This window comes from Podarcis pityusensis, assembly GCF_964106645.2.
Source record: "Podarcis pityusensis genome assembly, chromosome: 2".
NCBI lineage: Eukaryota > Metazoa > Chordata > Lepidosauria > Squamata > Lacertidae > Podarcis > Podarcis pityusensis.
Window position 1 is genome coordinate 31559833 of NC_138029.1, and position 16184 is coordinate 31576016.

Here is a 16184-nt window from a genome sequence, read left to right on the forward strand (position 1 = left end):
CATTGATATTTCTTCAGGCCCCAGGAAATGTGGGAAATGCTCTGGTCTGCCCACCTTGCTGGGGCAGGTATTTTAGTCTAGTACTTTGCTTACCCTTTGGAGCATTTGAAATGATGCTGCATATAACGAAACATTCATTTGGCCTTCTGTGTAACAGGTAAAAGCTGTGCTAGATGAGATCATGGATCGGCTTCCAGAGCCCTTCAATATGGTGGAGATCATGGCAAAGGCAGCTGAGAAGACCCCATATGTAGTAGTTGCCTTCCAGGAATGTGAACGAATGAACATCCTTACCAGTGAAATTAGACGTTCTCTGAAAGAATTAAACTTGGGATTGAAGGTAGGTGCATATTGTATGCTATTGCTAGAAGTACACCAGAAAAACAACAACATTTGACCTGGTTCAGTCAGCATACTTGACACATGACCTGGCATAGGAAAATTAAAGTGGAGCGTGCTTTCTCAGTAACAGGAAATGCCTGAACATCGAGACTTGATTTTCATCTTTCCTGCTACTGCATTTAAAGAGCACTTTAAACTAGAAGATAATGATACTCTTTTTCCAATCAGAACAGTACATATTCAGTAGTTTGTATACACAAGCACATGAAAATTAAGGGAGATAGAGCCAAGATGCTTGTCTTGGGAATCTTCCCTCTATGTTCACTGGCTGGTCGCTGACTTCAGCACAGATGGTGTTCCCTGCCCAGTGGACTTTTCCTTCACTGCCCTTCACTATGTTCAAGTTTTGCCAATAGCTCAACCTTCCAACAAGTCTTCCACAATACAATTCTATGGCAAGATTGGGGTGAGGTGGGGTGGATAAAGAGAAAAATATCCTCCTTGCAAGCTTCATTGTGTTGCTTCCTCCTTTATAACAAAACAAGCCATTTAGAACGGTGTGCTCTGGCCCAGGAGACAGGGAGGCATTAGCTCAATGCACTTGCTCCCCAAACTCCCCAGGGTGAAATAAGGCTGTGGACATTAAGGGAGCCACATACGACAACTCACAGAAATGATGTATGTGTTGGAACCACAAACCAATAAGGGCTTGTCCAGCAGAGAACTAAAAATAATTTACTAAGGGTCAAAAAATTGTGTGTGTGTGTGTTTTGCTGTTTTTAATCATTGATATCAGTTACACAACTGCTTGGCATTAGCGCTGGCACCCATAATTATAGCACTAGCTGGAGGAGTGCATTTCATTTTCTCAGCAATGCAAGTGCTGGGAAATTTAAATTGCCACAACATCAGCAGTACCATGAGGGAAAATGCCTGGAAACACCACCACAAGTGAGGAACGACGGTACATTGTTTGCATAACATATAATCTTGAAAGTGCTGTAATTAATGCCAAAGCATTCACATAACCAGAACCTTAGATCAACAGGGATGCCGTTTTCATAAAACTACACTAAGAATTCTTCAAATGGTCTGCATAGCCACAAAAAGCTGTGCTGAGCTGATGGAGGAATCCAGTTAAAAGCTTTTGTTTTGTTTTCCCCACAGGGAGAATTGACAATCACAACAGACATGGAAGATCTATCAAATGCTCTTTACTATGACAATGTTCCTGATTCCTGGACAAACCGGGCTTATCCATCTTTGCTCAGCTTGGGAGCTTGGTATGCTGACCTACTACTCCGCATCAGGGTGAGGTTTCCTTTGTTAAAGCTCTCCAAAAAACAAGTTCTTAGCTGTCCTGGCAGTGCAACAACCAGGACAGCTAAGAACTTTCACTTACGCATCATCTTTTAATTAAGCAACACTCAGTTATTTGCTTTTGCATTGTTTTTTCCAACTTTACCTTCTATATATATCCTTAATAACAATCCTTAATAAAATAACAAGAATACTTTACAGCTGTAGTTGTATGCAATTCTACTAGGTAAAAGTCTTGATCATCTGTTTAGGATGACAGACAAGCATAGGCTTTTCAGAATCTTTATGTGAAGATAATGTGTTTATAGGAGGTAGTTTCTGCTAAAGCAGCAATGGGAAAACGTGTGACCCTATAAGTGTTGTGGAACTACACCTCCCATGATCCCTGTTCCTTGAGTGTGGTGCCTGGGGCTGATGGGAGATGGACTCTCAAGTGCAACAGAAAACATGGACCTCCTCAACATGCTTAGCTATGTGTAATATTTCCATTTTCAGGAGCTGGAGGCCTGGACAACAGACTTTGCCCTACCCACAACTGTATGGCTAGCAGGCTTCTTTAACCCTCAGTCTTTCCTCACGGCCATTATGCAGTCTATGGCTAGGAAAAATGAGTGGCCTCTTGACAGAATGTGCCTTTCAGTGGAAGTTACCAAGAAGAACCGGGAGGATATGACAGCTCCCCCTCGAGAAGGCTCCTATGTGCATGGGCTCTTCATGGAAGGTAATCTAGCTTATCATGTAAGACAGAGATGCAGTCATTCAACAGCAGACAAGGCAGTTTCTCCTTTGTCCTATTCTACTGTAGGGAAGCTCTCCATTTCATCTGTGCTATTTCTTTGAGAGGGGTGGGGAGGGTGTTTACTATAGTTTCTTGCATTTTTAGAACATTGTGTCCCTGGGTTCTCTCTTTGCCTCCAGGACGTTGAAGCAAGACCACTTTCCCCTGCCCCACCTCTTTCAGGCACAGCTCTGAGCAACATAATCATCACAATTTTAAAAAGAAGGGCACCCCATCAATGCTTCAGCTGTACCTTTGTGCTTGGTAACAGCAGAGGATTCTTAATCAATTTTGTGCAGTAAAATATATTATTTGCCATTCATTGCTGGATGCCTTCAGCTTGTGCAAATATTATTTCCACACTGTAAACTACTTCCAGGCTGAAATCTGTCTGTTTTGAAAGCACAAATATTTGTCAAGAAAGGATCAAGCAGACAACACTTTGCAGTAGCTGCCTTTATTATCACTTTAGCATGTCAGCAGAGGGCAGCACATGCCTATTTTACTGCCCTTACAGACAAAACTACTTAATTGACCATATTAAAATACTCTGTTTCTAAGTGCGGCTAAGGTTAGGAATGTAATATTGCCCCCGCATATTAAAAGGGGGGCTGAAGAAGCCTAACCCTTAGTGCTCAAGTCACTGTAGGTAGGGACGTTTATGTTACCTACAAGGCTGAATGAAGGTGGAAGGAAGAATATAGCTTTCTGGAGCAAAGGAACACTGCCATAGGCTCAGGGCAAAGTTGTGCATTCAGCTCTTTCTAGCTTGTTAATGCTCAGAATTCTTACGTAAATTATGGAGATGATAGCAAAGGCACATTCAAGCCAGAGCAACTACCTGTAGCCATGCTTCTAAAGACAGAAGGTTGGTAGTGTGAGGTTCCCTTCCTTAACGCTTGCTGCAAATGAAGCACCTTCTAGGCTGAAACATCACCACAGTTCTGTCCTCCTGCAGGTGCACGTTGGGATACTCAGACCGGTGTCATCAGTGATGCACGTCTGAAGGAGCTGACCCCCTCGATGCCCGTCATCTTCATCAAAGCCATTCCCGTGGATCGTATGGACACCAAGAACATGTATGAGTGTCCTGTCTATAAGACGCGCATGCGAGGCCCCACCTACGTCTGGACCTTCAACCTGAAGACAAAAGAGAAGCCAGCTAAGTGGATTCTTGCTGGAGTTGCTTTGCTCTTGCAAGTTTAACACCTGCGTTGAAAGCAAAGCCCTACCCGCCCGCCCCCACTCCATCATGTCACCCCACCACCTTTCCCGAAATAGAAACTAAAAAGACTTGTTTGCAAAGTTTTCAATAAAAAAGCAAAAGTGTGGTTATGCTACTCAGGTTGTTATTGATAAAGTATTTTTACAATAATATATGCAAGCCTGCAGTTTATGACTAGAAACAAGTCTGTGTACATTTGTCCGCATTGGCCAGGATTCCTTTCCCAGTTCACTTTCATTGTGTAGCATTCACTGCAACTGACTAGAAGACTTTTCAGTTCTCATAAGTATGAAAATATATGCTGATTATCTCAGGTTTTTTCCCCACCTAAGATGTGTTTGCTAATCTCCACCAACATTAATCCACAAGGAGAAGGGACTCTCTCACCAGTTAGGCATAATAATGCCAAATTTCTGAAAAATGCAAATGTCTTCCTCTGTAACTTATTGAACCCAGGAGGCACCTCTTGATTTGGCCTACTTGGAGCTCTGCAGGAGCAAGTTTAATGCCTGAGGCGCTCCTGGTAGTCACATTAGCACTACTTAAGAATATAAACATTTGTTAGGTTTATATTCTTGATGAGCTCCAGTATCTCCCTTCATTACAATAGCAGTTACCAAAGCCTCAGCCCCCACCTCAATCATTGCCATTTTCTAGATAGTAAGAGGCATCTTACTGCCAAAGAGAACCTGGTCCCTAATAATACATAAGGAACTGTCCAAATAAACCTTGGTGTTATGGATGAACACCTGATTCAAAGCTGTAATATCTGCACTTCTGTTTCCCTTCTACTCTTTTTAGCCCTCATGCAGTTGACCAGCACTGTGTATTTGAAGCCTCAATTTCTCCTCCACACATGCCTGCCTGGCATTTTACTACTTTCCAGTTATTTTATATGCGAGTTTTAGCCTTTCCCCAGAATAAGACAAATTGAGACAAATTAATAAGGTCTCGCAGCGTTTTGCAATGACCGTCCAATGCAGGCCCTTGGATAGCAGGCTTATGCTGTGCAGGAAAAACACTGCCTTGGTTCTTACAGAAATCAGCTTGTGCTTCTTTCCTGTTTATTAAAGTGCTTGCCAGGGTGGGGGGAGGGGAGGGGAGGGTATAAACAACAATTTACAAAACTCACCCCAAAAGGACCCGCCTATCTTTTTTTTCAGAAGAAGTTCTTAATCAGAGGTGTCACCATCTTCACCCACAGTTGGACATAGCGACTAGACTGCTCAAAGGTTGATGCAGACACCATACTAGACCGCAAATAAAGCTGCTCTTGCTCCTATAGTGGGAAAAAGGAGGGGGAGGTTACTACATGAATTTGAACATCTGCTCCTGGACTGCATTACTGATTGCTTTAATTAGTTTTAATGAAAGTACAGGGCTCCATATACTTTCATTCCTCTGAAGAGAGTACCTCTTATGCAGGCTGACCTGCTTTCTCTCAAGTTTGGCATCTCAAATGCCAACTGAGTCAAGTAATTGCACATACACAGAGCCCAACCCACATATGTATACAAACACACAAAGGAGGAAAGCATTGCGAGATTTGGCCCTGCAGTTACTTTTTTCCCGTAACAGCCAAACCCTGAGCTATAATCGTCCAAAAGGAAGCTCGACTTTAATCTCCAGAGACCAGACAGTTCATTTCTCTTCAGAAAAAGCTCCGAAGCTGCATTTTAAAATGAATGTGCCGTCAAGGTTTCGCTGTGGTTCCCAGAAATACTAAGCACCTTCAAAGAACAAACAATACAGCTGGCAGGGACAGCAAGTGTCTGTGTGATACAGGACGCATACACCCCATGAGATTTGAAGTAGTGCTTACAGCACAAAGATACTTTCTCACCTGTGCTAGAAAGATGGGTTCTTGTACATGCAGAGAGCCCTGACACAATTATAGGACTTCTGCCTGACTCCAAAGTCAACACAGCTCAATCACCCATCCTCAGCCACATTATTAGCCACCTATAACCTTCCCAAGCCCAACTGAGCAGATCTAGCCCATGCAGATTGCGTTCTAATTCTCTCCCCTGCCCCCTCTTATTTCCTGTAAACTAGTTCCCTCTAGGATTTAACAAGGCCTTCTTTAAGTAAATAGATAAAAAGTAAACCTTATTCAATGTGCTTGTGAACAAGGGGGTCCTGTGTTCTTCTCGCTCATTAATTCATGTGTTTTGGTCATCTAAAGAGGGCTAGCACAATTGACTTTCTTTACCAACTGGTAATTACGGCGTAGGCAGAGCAAGTGCAGTTAGAAAGGTGATTTGACCTGGGGCTAACTGAAGGTCTGCAGAAGTGCTAGCTGAGCAGCAGAAGTGTGTCCTTAAGGACTGTGCTAATGCTGCTAAGACAATGTGCTGGGAAGTATACAGGGCACAGTCCTGACATGGCGCCTTCACAAAAGGCTTGCAGTCCACATGGGATGGGAAGCAGAGAATGTAAACAACTCTTATTAAAGGATCAAAAAATGACTATCCACAGACTTCAGAATGCTCGGAATCCACCCCAAAGGCAGGATTCGCACAAACTGTAAGAAACGTAGTTGGGTTACTCACAACCACCCCCCTACAACAAGAGGTACCAATGCTCCACAAAGGATAAGTATAATAGCAACAGTTTGTGTATGCGGCTTACTAGGTTGTCATCTGAATTCTTACCGCATTTCCAATAGCTCCCATTTATTTCAGATTATACATCGGATGTTTATAACCTCCTACAGATGATACAAAAATGGAACAATTTTTTAAACGCCCGTTCCATCTTTCAGCACATGGAGAGAAATTGTGGGAGGGGCAAAGTCAAGTTTAATAAAAGAAGGCAGGTGGTGGCATGAACTGCTCTGTGGAAGGAGGAAGTGGTGAGAACAGTTCATGTCACTTCTTGCCTTTCCCAAAGCCTTCCTTGCACAACCTGGAACAAGACCCTACCCCCTCCCTCAAGTCCTCCCTCAAGTCCTCAAGGACTCGAGAGCTGAGAGGGTGTTTGTTTGTTTGTTTTCACAAGCCACCACTACAAAAGCAGCATGAGGGGAGAGCAATCTCTCCCCTGAAATCCTCTGGCGTACGGGAAAACAATTGCTAGAGAGTAAGCCAAGACAGTATTTATGGAGCCCCTGCATTTAAAGGCTGAAATTATACATGGCTTCTATGGCTTGGCTGCTACAAAGTCTCAGGCAATGTTCTTTCAAAAACCCAGTCAACACTGAGACTTTGTGTTGGGGTAGAAAACCTTTTCCCAGGTAGGGTGGGCTTGCATTCCCTTTTGGGCAACCTTCAGGGGCCCATGTGACTGTGATGAGTGGGGCCAGAGGCTAAAGTGAAGAGTGCAACAAATGTACAATGGGCTAGTTTCTACATAAACCTCTCTATCTGCCATTCAAACAAGCAAGAGGCATTAGCAGTTTGACAAGGGCTACTGGGGATTCTGAAGGCCACAGAGAAAACTGGAGAACCACATTTAAGCCCAGCCCTGAGGTTCCCCAGCCCTGCTTTATGGGGATTTTATGTGGTACCAGGTATTTTCATATAAATTTAACCAACTACAAATTTCAGTTAGAAACCAGGGGGTAAGCCTTCTTATGGAAACTCCTGTTTCCAGTGAAATTCAATGTTACGACATAATAACTTTAGTTTGGATGAACTGGCTGAGAGTAAATCTTGGGATTAATATGTATGTGCAAATCCAACTGTTGTGCTGCGACACAGCGGTTGCAAAGGGCAATTAAAAAGCCAGTCTAGAATAAGTGAGTGGACAGAGACAGGAATCAAGGCCACGCAAGCAGAGATAGAATCAGGTCAATCCGAAATACATTTGCAGCCAGCAGGAGAGCACACACCAAGAAATGCTGGGAAAGCCCACAGCAACTATTTCATTAATCTTAAAAATCAAAAGCACTGTTTTCGTATTCTGTCAGTCTCTGTATAACCTTTGTTTTATAAATAAAATTGGGGAGGAGAGAGAATCAGGAGCAGAAAAGTCTAAATGAAAACCTACAAGAATAATTATAAAGAAAACATCTGCACTTGTACGTCGAAAAGTTGTGAGCAAGAAAAAGAAAGCAGCTAATAGTTTTGCCCCTCTTTATAAAATTCATCAACCATTGGATTACCAAAACACTGGGAGGTACTAGGATAGTCTTTAGGAAAACTATGGCCCACTACACTTCTCCCCATGGGGACAACCATCAAGTCAAAGGAGAAAAGCACATGGATGCGTTAGGGGTAGAGGTAGCAATACCTCTGTCTTTTCCCACATTTATCTTCAGCCTCCAGGACCAGCCTGTTTACGTTAATCCAGATCCATTCAGGACTACAACAGCTATTTCAGATGCATCATCACTGGAGGGTTTTTCAAAAAAGATTTTTCTTGGTTTTCTTTCCCCCCAGTGTTAATGTATCCGTTTTCTAGTTAAAATGGGTTAGAGTTGCTTTTGTAAAAAAGCAACCAACACATTTAATAAATAAAGAAAAGTAACCGCTCACACAAACTTCCTCTGGACAGTTTTGAATTAATCCAGTTTCCTTCAACCCCACTACTTGTTTATTTTATTTATTCATTAAACTAGTATACTGCCCTTCACCCATAGATCTTAGGGTGGTTCAGTGTGAAGCGGAGCACTCAAGTCATTGGCCCACGAACTACGCACCTGATGGAACTGCTGTTGCAGGGCTTTGTTTTCCGTCACTATTGCAACCTGTGCTTCGAGGTCCCGATGAACCGACCTGTACCCAAAATTAGGAGAGCCAATCAGAGTTAAGCAGGGTAGACTGCTTCCTGCCAGGTACAACCAGAGGCCTGCAGGGAAACATGGGGAGAAAGGAAATGTGGCAGACGGAGGAAGTTTTCATGGAAGCTGTTATGAGCCTCAAACAATAGTTTATTCTTGAAAGGAAAAGCAACAAAACACACTAAATATTTAATTTACTGGCAGTATAAATAGGTCAGGGTGCTAAAGAAGCAACCAGGAAATAGGGATACTTCCTTGCAGAAAATGTCATACAGGAATGGCACAAAAATCAGCAGAGTACCTGGCTGCACTTTTGCATACGCTTTTCTCAGCTTGTACAACACAATCCCTGCACAATGGGATGCAGACCATGCTGTGAGGTCCATTGCAACACACACTCCCCACCCTGTACAGCTGCACTGAAGGCTTAGGCTTTTAATATTACACTGATCATGTTTAAAAATAAATTAGTGATGTCCCCAGGTTCTTGACGGAGCAAAGACCATAATCCCTCAAGATCAGTACTTATGCACAGAATGATTTACTGTAGATGCTGCTGCTGATCATATCAGAGCAACTACTGTAGAAAAAAAGGTTTATCCTTCAGAAGCGATACCTGTATGTCAATATCTATCTCCCTCCCTGTCCTTCTCTCTCTCTCTCTCTCTCTCTCTCACACACACACACACACACACACACAACTAAACAGCGGTAACAGCACAATTACCAAAGGCAACACCAGTCTACCAACCTGGTCTCACCCATTCATCCGGAACAAAGGAACAACCCTGTGGGAATCATAAGATAGCAACTTTGTTTTTCTAACACTGCATGAGTTTTGCATCTCAGTTCCTTCAGGCCAATGGGAGTGTCCACATTTGTAGAGCACTTCCCACTGAAGAAAACCACCCAAGCTTAAAGGAAACACTTCTCATCATTATCTGTTGCTGAGCCAAATACATGTGGGCATACTTTTCATATTTCCTGCCACACTTGGGAAATGATGCAAAACTGAAGTCCACTTTAAAGGGTCTTCTGGTGCTTCCCTCACTGCGAGAAGTGAAGTTACGGGGAACCAGGCAAAAGGCCTTCTCAGCAGTGGCGCCCTCCCTATGGAACACTATCTCCTTGACATCTGATGGGGAGGAAGTACTACACAACTTTTAGAAGACATCTGAAGGCAGCCCTGTATCAGGAAGTTTTTAACGTTCGACGTTTTATTATGTTTTTATATGTGCTGGAAGCTGCCCAGAGTGGCTGGGGAAGCCCAGCCAGATGGGTGGGGTATAAAGAATAAAATCATTATTAAACTGCCCTTTGCCCTTCGTGATGCATACACCCCAGATGAACAAGACAAATGATGATCAGATGTATACTGCCCATCTTATGGAAAACAAGAGCCAAGGCAATTAACAGTGGGTTTGCAACTGAATAAAACTAGGTACATTCACTGGGGTAAATTATTGTGGGGGTTATAGTAGTTGTTCTATTTCAAGGGTCAGGAGAACTAAACAGCTAAATTATTTTAAAATACCACTATGAAGGGCTAAGAAGCATGACAGCAAAACATACCAAAACAAACAATCCTATCAACTAACCAAAACCCCACACAGAGCTTCCCACTCGGTCCAATATCCTCCTGGTGTTCACTTACTAGCTCCACTCTCACTGGAGCCACAATGTGGGAAAACAACAGGGAAGGAGTATTCTAGCCATGGAGCACACAAACCCTGCTTGCAAGACTCGCTCTCACTGGAATTTATCAACATGGGAAAGAACAAGAAAGCATTACAAACTAACCAGCTTGAGGAGACTATCAGAGGTCACAAAGAGAAAGGAAAAATATATGAAAATAACAACAAGAGATGTGGAAAAATAATAAGAAAGGACTGGATAGTACTGTGAACATCATAAGGTTAGATTTGTGGACATTAAAACAGCAGTAAGAAGCAAGAAGTTGATTGGATCCCTTCGGAACTTGAAATATGGGTACCCCCAACAAAAATTTAAAATTCGGCTGTGTAATTTGGAATTTATGTAATTTGGTTTGATTTGATGTGATTGGTCGGTTAATAAAAAATTATTCTAAAAAAAAAGGGAAAGAACAAGAAAGCAGTCCACCTGGCCCTCAACTCCTGCTTCTTAAATGTCTCTTTGCCCACCTGAAATCAAAAGGAAAAGGTCTCCCTCAAACTGCCCAAGCCCCGGGAGTAGCCGCTGTTAATGCAGGGGTTACACGGCACCATGGACAGAGTTACGAGCTGCCCACACCCTAATGGTGAGGCCTTATTCAACAGCCTGACACGGGAGAGACATAGGAGAGCCTTTTCTGTGACTGCAGAAGTTTCTTTGGTCTACTCTCTTCTTAGCTTCAACCACCAGGTAAGGACACTTTTGTTCAGGTGGCACTTTTATCAACACTGGAATCTTAAAGAGAGTTAAAACACTGGTGATCTGCCATGCTGTTTCTAGGTTTTTGGCATTTAATTGTTTTAATTATATAATGATTGGGGATTGCTTTACCATTCTTTGAACATCAGTAAGTCCCTGAAACTAGTTACTCTGGTAAGCGGGAAAGTGGGATATAAAGTTTTAAGCAAGCAACCACTGAAGGGAAAGCTGCTGCTGCTGCTGCTGGCATTGGTTCAACAAAAAAGCTGTGAAAAGGCTGGTGGGGCAGGGTGGGCAAGAGAGGAGGCACTGGAAGCAAGGCCCACTTGTGGGTCCCAGCCCATTCCCCAAGAAATTTTAAATCGATTAACTTCCACACTTAGGCAAGTGGCTAAAGCTTACCAGCAAAGCTGAACAGACAATTTTTCCTGTTTGTTAGCAATCTTGTGCAAATGCATTAACTGCCTCTTATTTTCTGAGCTGCTGTGTCCATGTTTGAACTTACAAGAGTGCCTATTCTGCACCCCTCTGATACGGCAAAGAAGCCCTTTCACAGGCAGCATCACAAACATCACAGTTTGTAGCTTTTTTACGCAAGGAGAATAATCTACAGTTACTTTGACCTACTTGGACAGTGTCTTGTGTTCCAAGTCTGAAATAGTTCCGGTAACTCTAAACATCCCCACACTCTTCCCTCTCTATAGCTATTTAGAAAACCAAATGAGCAAGCAAGAGTGCCCTGCTGATGTCCCTGGCCAAACATCCAATCCAGCCTTGCAGAATGAGGAGAGAGGGATGCCTGCAGGCATGCTGGAATTTGATTGAGCCCACAAACTTCTTTCGCATTCCTGTTGCCACAAGAAATGCAACAGAAGGTTAGGCTGCATGTCCTACAATGGTGTTAGCTTTGTGACTATGCCAGGCTGAATCCGCTCACCTCATGATTCACCTTTTCAGGAGGGGAAACCTAAAATATTTCTCTATCCTCATTCAGTCTAATAAAGGAGCCTTATCTGGGTCTCAAGTGATACCTGACACTCTGCTGCATAACTGATTGCCAAACATTCTCTCTCTCTCTCTTTGCCCCAAGAACATACTTCTCTCTCCTGAGAGTATGCTTATGAACTCACTACTACCAAGTATCTCATATTCTTCACCTGCTTGATTCCCAAACAGGAATCCTTTGATTTTAATGTGTCTTGTTTTGATTATATGTAAGCCACTCTGGGGGGACACGGGTGGCACTGTGGGTTAAACCACAGAGCCTAGGGCTTGCCGATCAGAAGGTCGGTGGTTCGAATCTCCACGACAGGGTGAGCCCCCATCGCTCAGTCCCTGCTCCTGCCAACCTAGCAGCTTAGTCATGCTGGCCACATGACCTGGAAGCTGTACGCCGGCTCCCTCGGCCAATAAAGCGAGATGAGCGCCGCAACCTCAGAGTCAGTCACAACTGGACCTAATGGTCAGGGGTCCCTTTACCTTTACCTAAGCTGCTCTGGGAGCCTTGTTGGCTGAAGAGCAGGGTAGCTATAAATAAATCCTTAAATGCCCATTTAGCCAGAAAGCAGAATAGCTGCAGCAGTAGTCTAGCCCAACTTGGTTTGGAAAACCTGTGAATTTGCAACAGTGCCAGCTATTCAGAGTGCCTAAGAGCTTCTTGAGATGGCCTATCTTGAGCAGTCACCTGCACAAGACTCCTGGACTACATTTGGGAACTATTCTTCTATCTCAATGCATGACGACAACAAATGCATAAATTAAAGATAGCATGATTGCCCAGGGTGGTGGAAATTGGCGGTTTTGGTGGTATTATTAATTTCAACAGCACTCTCCATTTTACAGCTGTTATTAAGTTCCAGTTACAGGTAGGTAGCCGTGTTGGTCTGCCGTAGTCGAAACAAAATAATTCCTTCCAGTACCACCTTAGAGACCAACTAAGTTTGTTATTGGTATGAGCTTTCATGTGCATGCACAATTCAAGCAGAGCCAGCCGTGTTGTGGAAGGATAATGACATTGCCTTGAGCTGCTACGCCATCAGCAATGTTGGCTGCACACTTCTCAAATGCTGTGTGTCTTTGTACGACATCTCTCTTCTTGGGTGTAAAAGTTGAACAATCAGCACTGGGAAGCCATGTATCTTTGGTGGATTGTAGCCAGGTTTTCCAATAATAGAAGCCACAACTAGAGATAAGATATGCTTATCTGCCATCCTATGCAAATCCCACATTCAGAGGACTGCTGGCAGGAGATCTTTAGAGTGAACACAATTGCACAGTTGGAAGCAGTGCTGTTTGCTACCCCTGTGGCCCTCTCTCTTACTGTTTCTCCTGGTTGTGGGTAAGCAGCAGTGTGCAGAGACACGTTTTCTTAAGAGTTAGTTAGCAACACACACACCCAACCCCACCCCACCGGCCTCTTCCCAGCAGCTTTGCAGGAAGGAGGCAGGAAAGATAGCAGCATTCCCATAATCATTAACATCCACAAACGTCGGCAAACAAACCCAGGGATCCCTGGAGAAGGGCAGCCTAATAGGATGCGAGCTTTGGGACAGGCTCAAGGGAGGCCTGCTCAGTTTGCTCTAATCCCATTTCTAATGTAAGTGACAAATATGGTTCCCTCAGTACCATGGAAAGCTGACCACGGGAACTTCAAAATGCCTTCCAGAGCAGAATTTGCTTGCTGTCAGCTTGGAAGTCTCAGAAAGGGGTGGTGCTTCATTACACTATCTCAATAAAAACACAACCATTGGAGAAGCAAGTGGGAACCCAAAGTGACACTATAGAGGCAGTGTCTATCATTGTCAAAGCTGCAGCTGAGCGGCAGCAGTTTTCTGTGACACAAGAGAACTTCAGAACACCTCCATATAGCATAAGAATTAGTTCTCCAAGACTTATGCTTTGGTCTCCAAAATATGATGGGTATGTCTCAGTCCTTTCAAAAGAATCACAAAGCTTAGCCCAGTTATTTCACCATCAGTGGTCCCATGTCTTTTGGGAGCATCTCAGGCACTTGAAACACACTTCTCCACTCCTGACTGCATCCTGAACATCCATCGTTTTATGAAATCCCACAGTGTCTCCTTGCTTTCCCCACCCAACACTTCTCCTCACAGAAGGGGAAGCTGAAACATTTCATCAGAAAGGAGAAAGAGAAAGGAGGGACCTAAACACTGGTGAATGGACCTGATTTCAGCATCCTCCTTTCCTAGAACAGACTGGGTCAGTGCATTTAGGGGAGGATTCCTCATCTCCCTTATGCACTCAGGTAGGCCTCTTCCCCTTGGTTGGAAGATCAGCAGCTTAGGGAAGTACAAAGGGAATTCAGGCCACAAGCTATCAACTGACAAATCCTAATTTAAGACTACAATTAGCTTTCACATCTCCCTTCCAGGGACACAAATTATACAATTTCCTGTTTTCCCCATTGGCTACATCACTTACATAGTAAATGAAGAAACAGCATCAGACAAAATGACAAGCAGTCAAATAATAACAACTCCACTCCCAGCTTTTCCCGTATCTAGCATCAGATAGCTTCCCTCTTCTATGGTAAGGACAAAGTTACAACTTCAGTCTTGCTCATATTTAGGTTTGGTCATGAAACGTACCAACAGGTTTTAGCTAGAACTAGAAGTCTGTCTGAACAGTTGAGTCAAAGCGATCAATGCAAACTGTGTAATTACCCACAATACATCACAAAGGTTTTGCTGCTATCAGTCGGTTCAGGAATGAAGAGGCACCAAATGTGCTGCTTAAATCAAAGCTGCCATGGCCTCTGTGAATTAAGCATCTGATTCAAGAATCCTCAGCATACACTTCTTGGAAACATATCATGATTATTCCTAGCCTTTTTGATACTATGCACAATCAAATCACTAAAATTGAAAAAAGCAGTAGGCTAAGCAAGCTAGAAACTGGCATGGAAATTATCCAAGCTTTTCTCCCAAAGTGGATGCAAATACTAAAAGATAATTCAATGCATTAGCCCCCAATTTAGGTAAAATATTCAGGGAAATTGGAGGTACTGAACATGTGGCCCTCCAGTTGCTGTTGGCCTTCAATTCTCATCCTCACCCGTGATCATGGTCGTGTTGGCTGGGGCTGATGGGAGTTGGGAGTCCAATGAATCTGGAGGGCCGCAGGTTAGCTGCCCCTAAGTATAAAGTATACCAAGTATCTCAACAGAAAAGCAAACTAAGCTCTTTGAATATTAAGCTCTTATATTAAATGCCTTCCCCCAACAATATCTCACCTTTGGCATGGAATGTCCATGCACACCTAGAGTATTCCTGCAGCCGAATTCTCTCCTGCTGACCCAGAGAGCACACTTGGCTAAAGAACTGCCGCTCAATGTAAACATAGGCAGCAGGGATGGCACCCGCCACTCCCTTGGCCCCAAAGAACCCATTCACCTCTGGTGAGGCTAGGAGGATCTGGTAGTTGGCCCTGGTGCCCAGGATCAGGTCCATATAGGCTTGTGTGAGGTTGAAGTAGCCCGTGGTGAGATGTATGCTGGCACCCCGCTCTGCTTCCAACAGGAGAGTCTCCGTGACGATCTCATCTATCTGAATCCCAAAAGGTCTCATCTGTATGAGAGGATAAATCCACGTGTCCGGTTCAGGCTGCCTGTCAGTAGCTGCAGTTGGATCTTTGGACAATGGGATTCCTCCTTCTGCATGGTTGCTATGGAAAGTCTGAGTGTGGAGCAACTCCTGTCTGGTCCTTGCAGAGTTGATCACTTCCATCACTCTCCTATTTGCTGCTTCACAATAGGCCGTCTTGTCTCCTGAGGGCATGAATAAGTGATTTAATGGGGGACAATGCTGAACAGCATTACCTGTACATGTGCAAGGAAACTATAAAGAGATCAAAAGAATACCAGTATGACTAATGGAAGCTAGATCATCCCAGGACATTGAGAGAAAAACATATATCCAAAAAGGAGCCTGTATCCAAATGTCGGGGCATTCAGAGGAAAACATCTATCACAGGATAAGTCTATATCAGCAGTTGCGAATGCATTTCTTCCATATAAAGCATGGGCCACTTGGAGGTACGCTTTCCAGTTTAGAGGACTTCCTATTGACATCTGAGGAGTTTGCCAGCTGAACAGATGTCGACACTGGAGCCTTACAATCTGATTTTTTTCTACACTTTCTGCTCATGTTCAATCCTATAGAGGCAAACTGCATGGGTTTTAGTTTGAGTTCAAGAACAGAACAAAAATTCATAGATCTGCAAGTATTTATTTAGATGGTTTATATACTGCCTTTTGTACAAGCCACAATTTGCAAGACAAAAAACAGATTAAAATATAGGCAACTACCAATTTACACGAGGGTTACATTCCAAGGCACCAAACATTTAAGTGAAATTGTGTATATTTGAAAAACCATTGAAAAAGC

At 43.5% G+C, this 16184-nt stretch overlaps 2 protein-coding genes across 5 annotated transcripts in view; one reads left to right on the plus strand and one right to left on the minus strand.

Moving 5' to 3' along the window:
- DNAH17 (dynein axonemal heavy chain 17) overlaps nucleotides 1–3780 on the plus strand; it is a 95756-nt gene extending 91976 nt beyond the window's left edge. For both annotated transcript variants that reach the window (XM_080993519.1, XM_080993520.1), the window contains 4 exons: nucleotides 158–340; nucleotides 1510–1653; nucleotides 2158–2383; nucleotides 3399–3780. In XM_080993519.1, the coding sequence (XP_080849645.1) occupies nucleotides 158–340; nucleotides 1510–1653; nucleotides 2158–2383; nucleotides 3399–3646 (801 nt within the window). In that variant the 3' untranslated portion in view covers nucleotides 3647–3780. The remainder of the gene's footprint in view (nucleotides 1–157; nucleotides 341–1509; nucleotides 1654–2157; nucleotides 2384–3398) is intronic.
- PGS1 (phosphatidylglycerophosphate synthase 1) overlaps nucleotides 2882–16184 on the minus strand; it is a 125292-nt gene continuing 111989 nt past the window's right edge. For 2 of the 3 annotated variants that reach the window (XM_080993834.1, XM_080993832.1), the window contains 4 exons: nucleotides 15032–15565; nucleotides 8308–8456; nucleotides 4798–4944; nucleotides 2882–3580 (listed from right to left, as the gene is read on the minus strand). In XM_080993834.1, the coding sequence (XP_080849960.1) occupies nucleotides 4825–4944; nucleotides 8308–8456; nucleotides 15032–15565 (803 nt within the window). In that variant the 3' untranslated portion in view covers nucleotides 2882–3580; nucleotides 4798–4824. Of the gene's footprint in view, nucleotides 3581–4788; nucleotides 4945–8307; nucleotides 8457–15031; nucleotides 15566–16184 lie in introns of all 3 variants that reach the window. The other variant, XM_080993833.1, reaches the window with a different exon arrangement.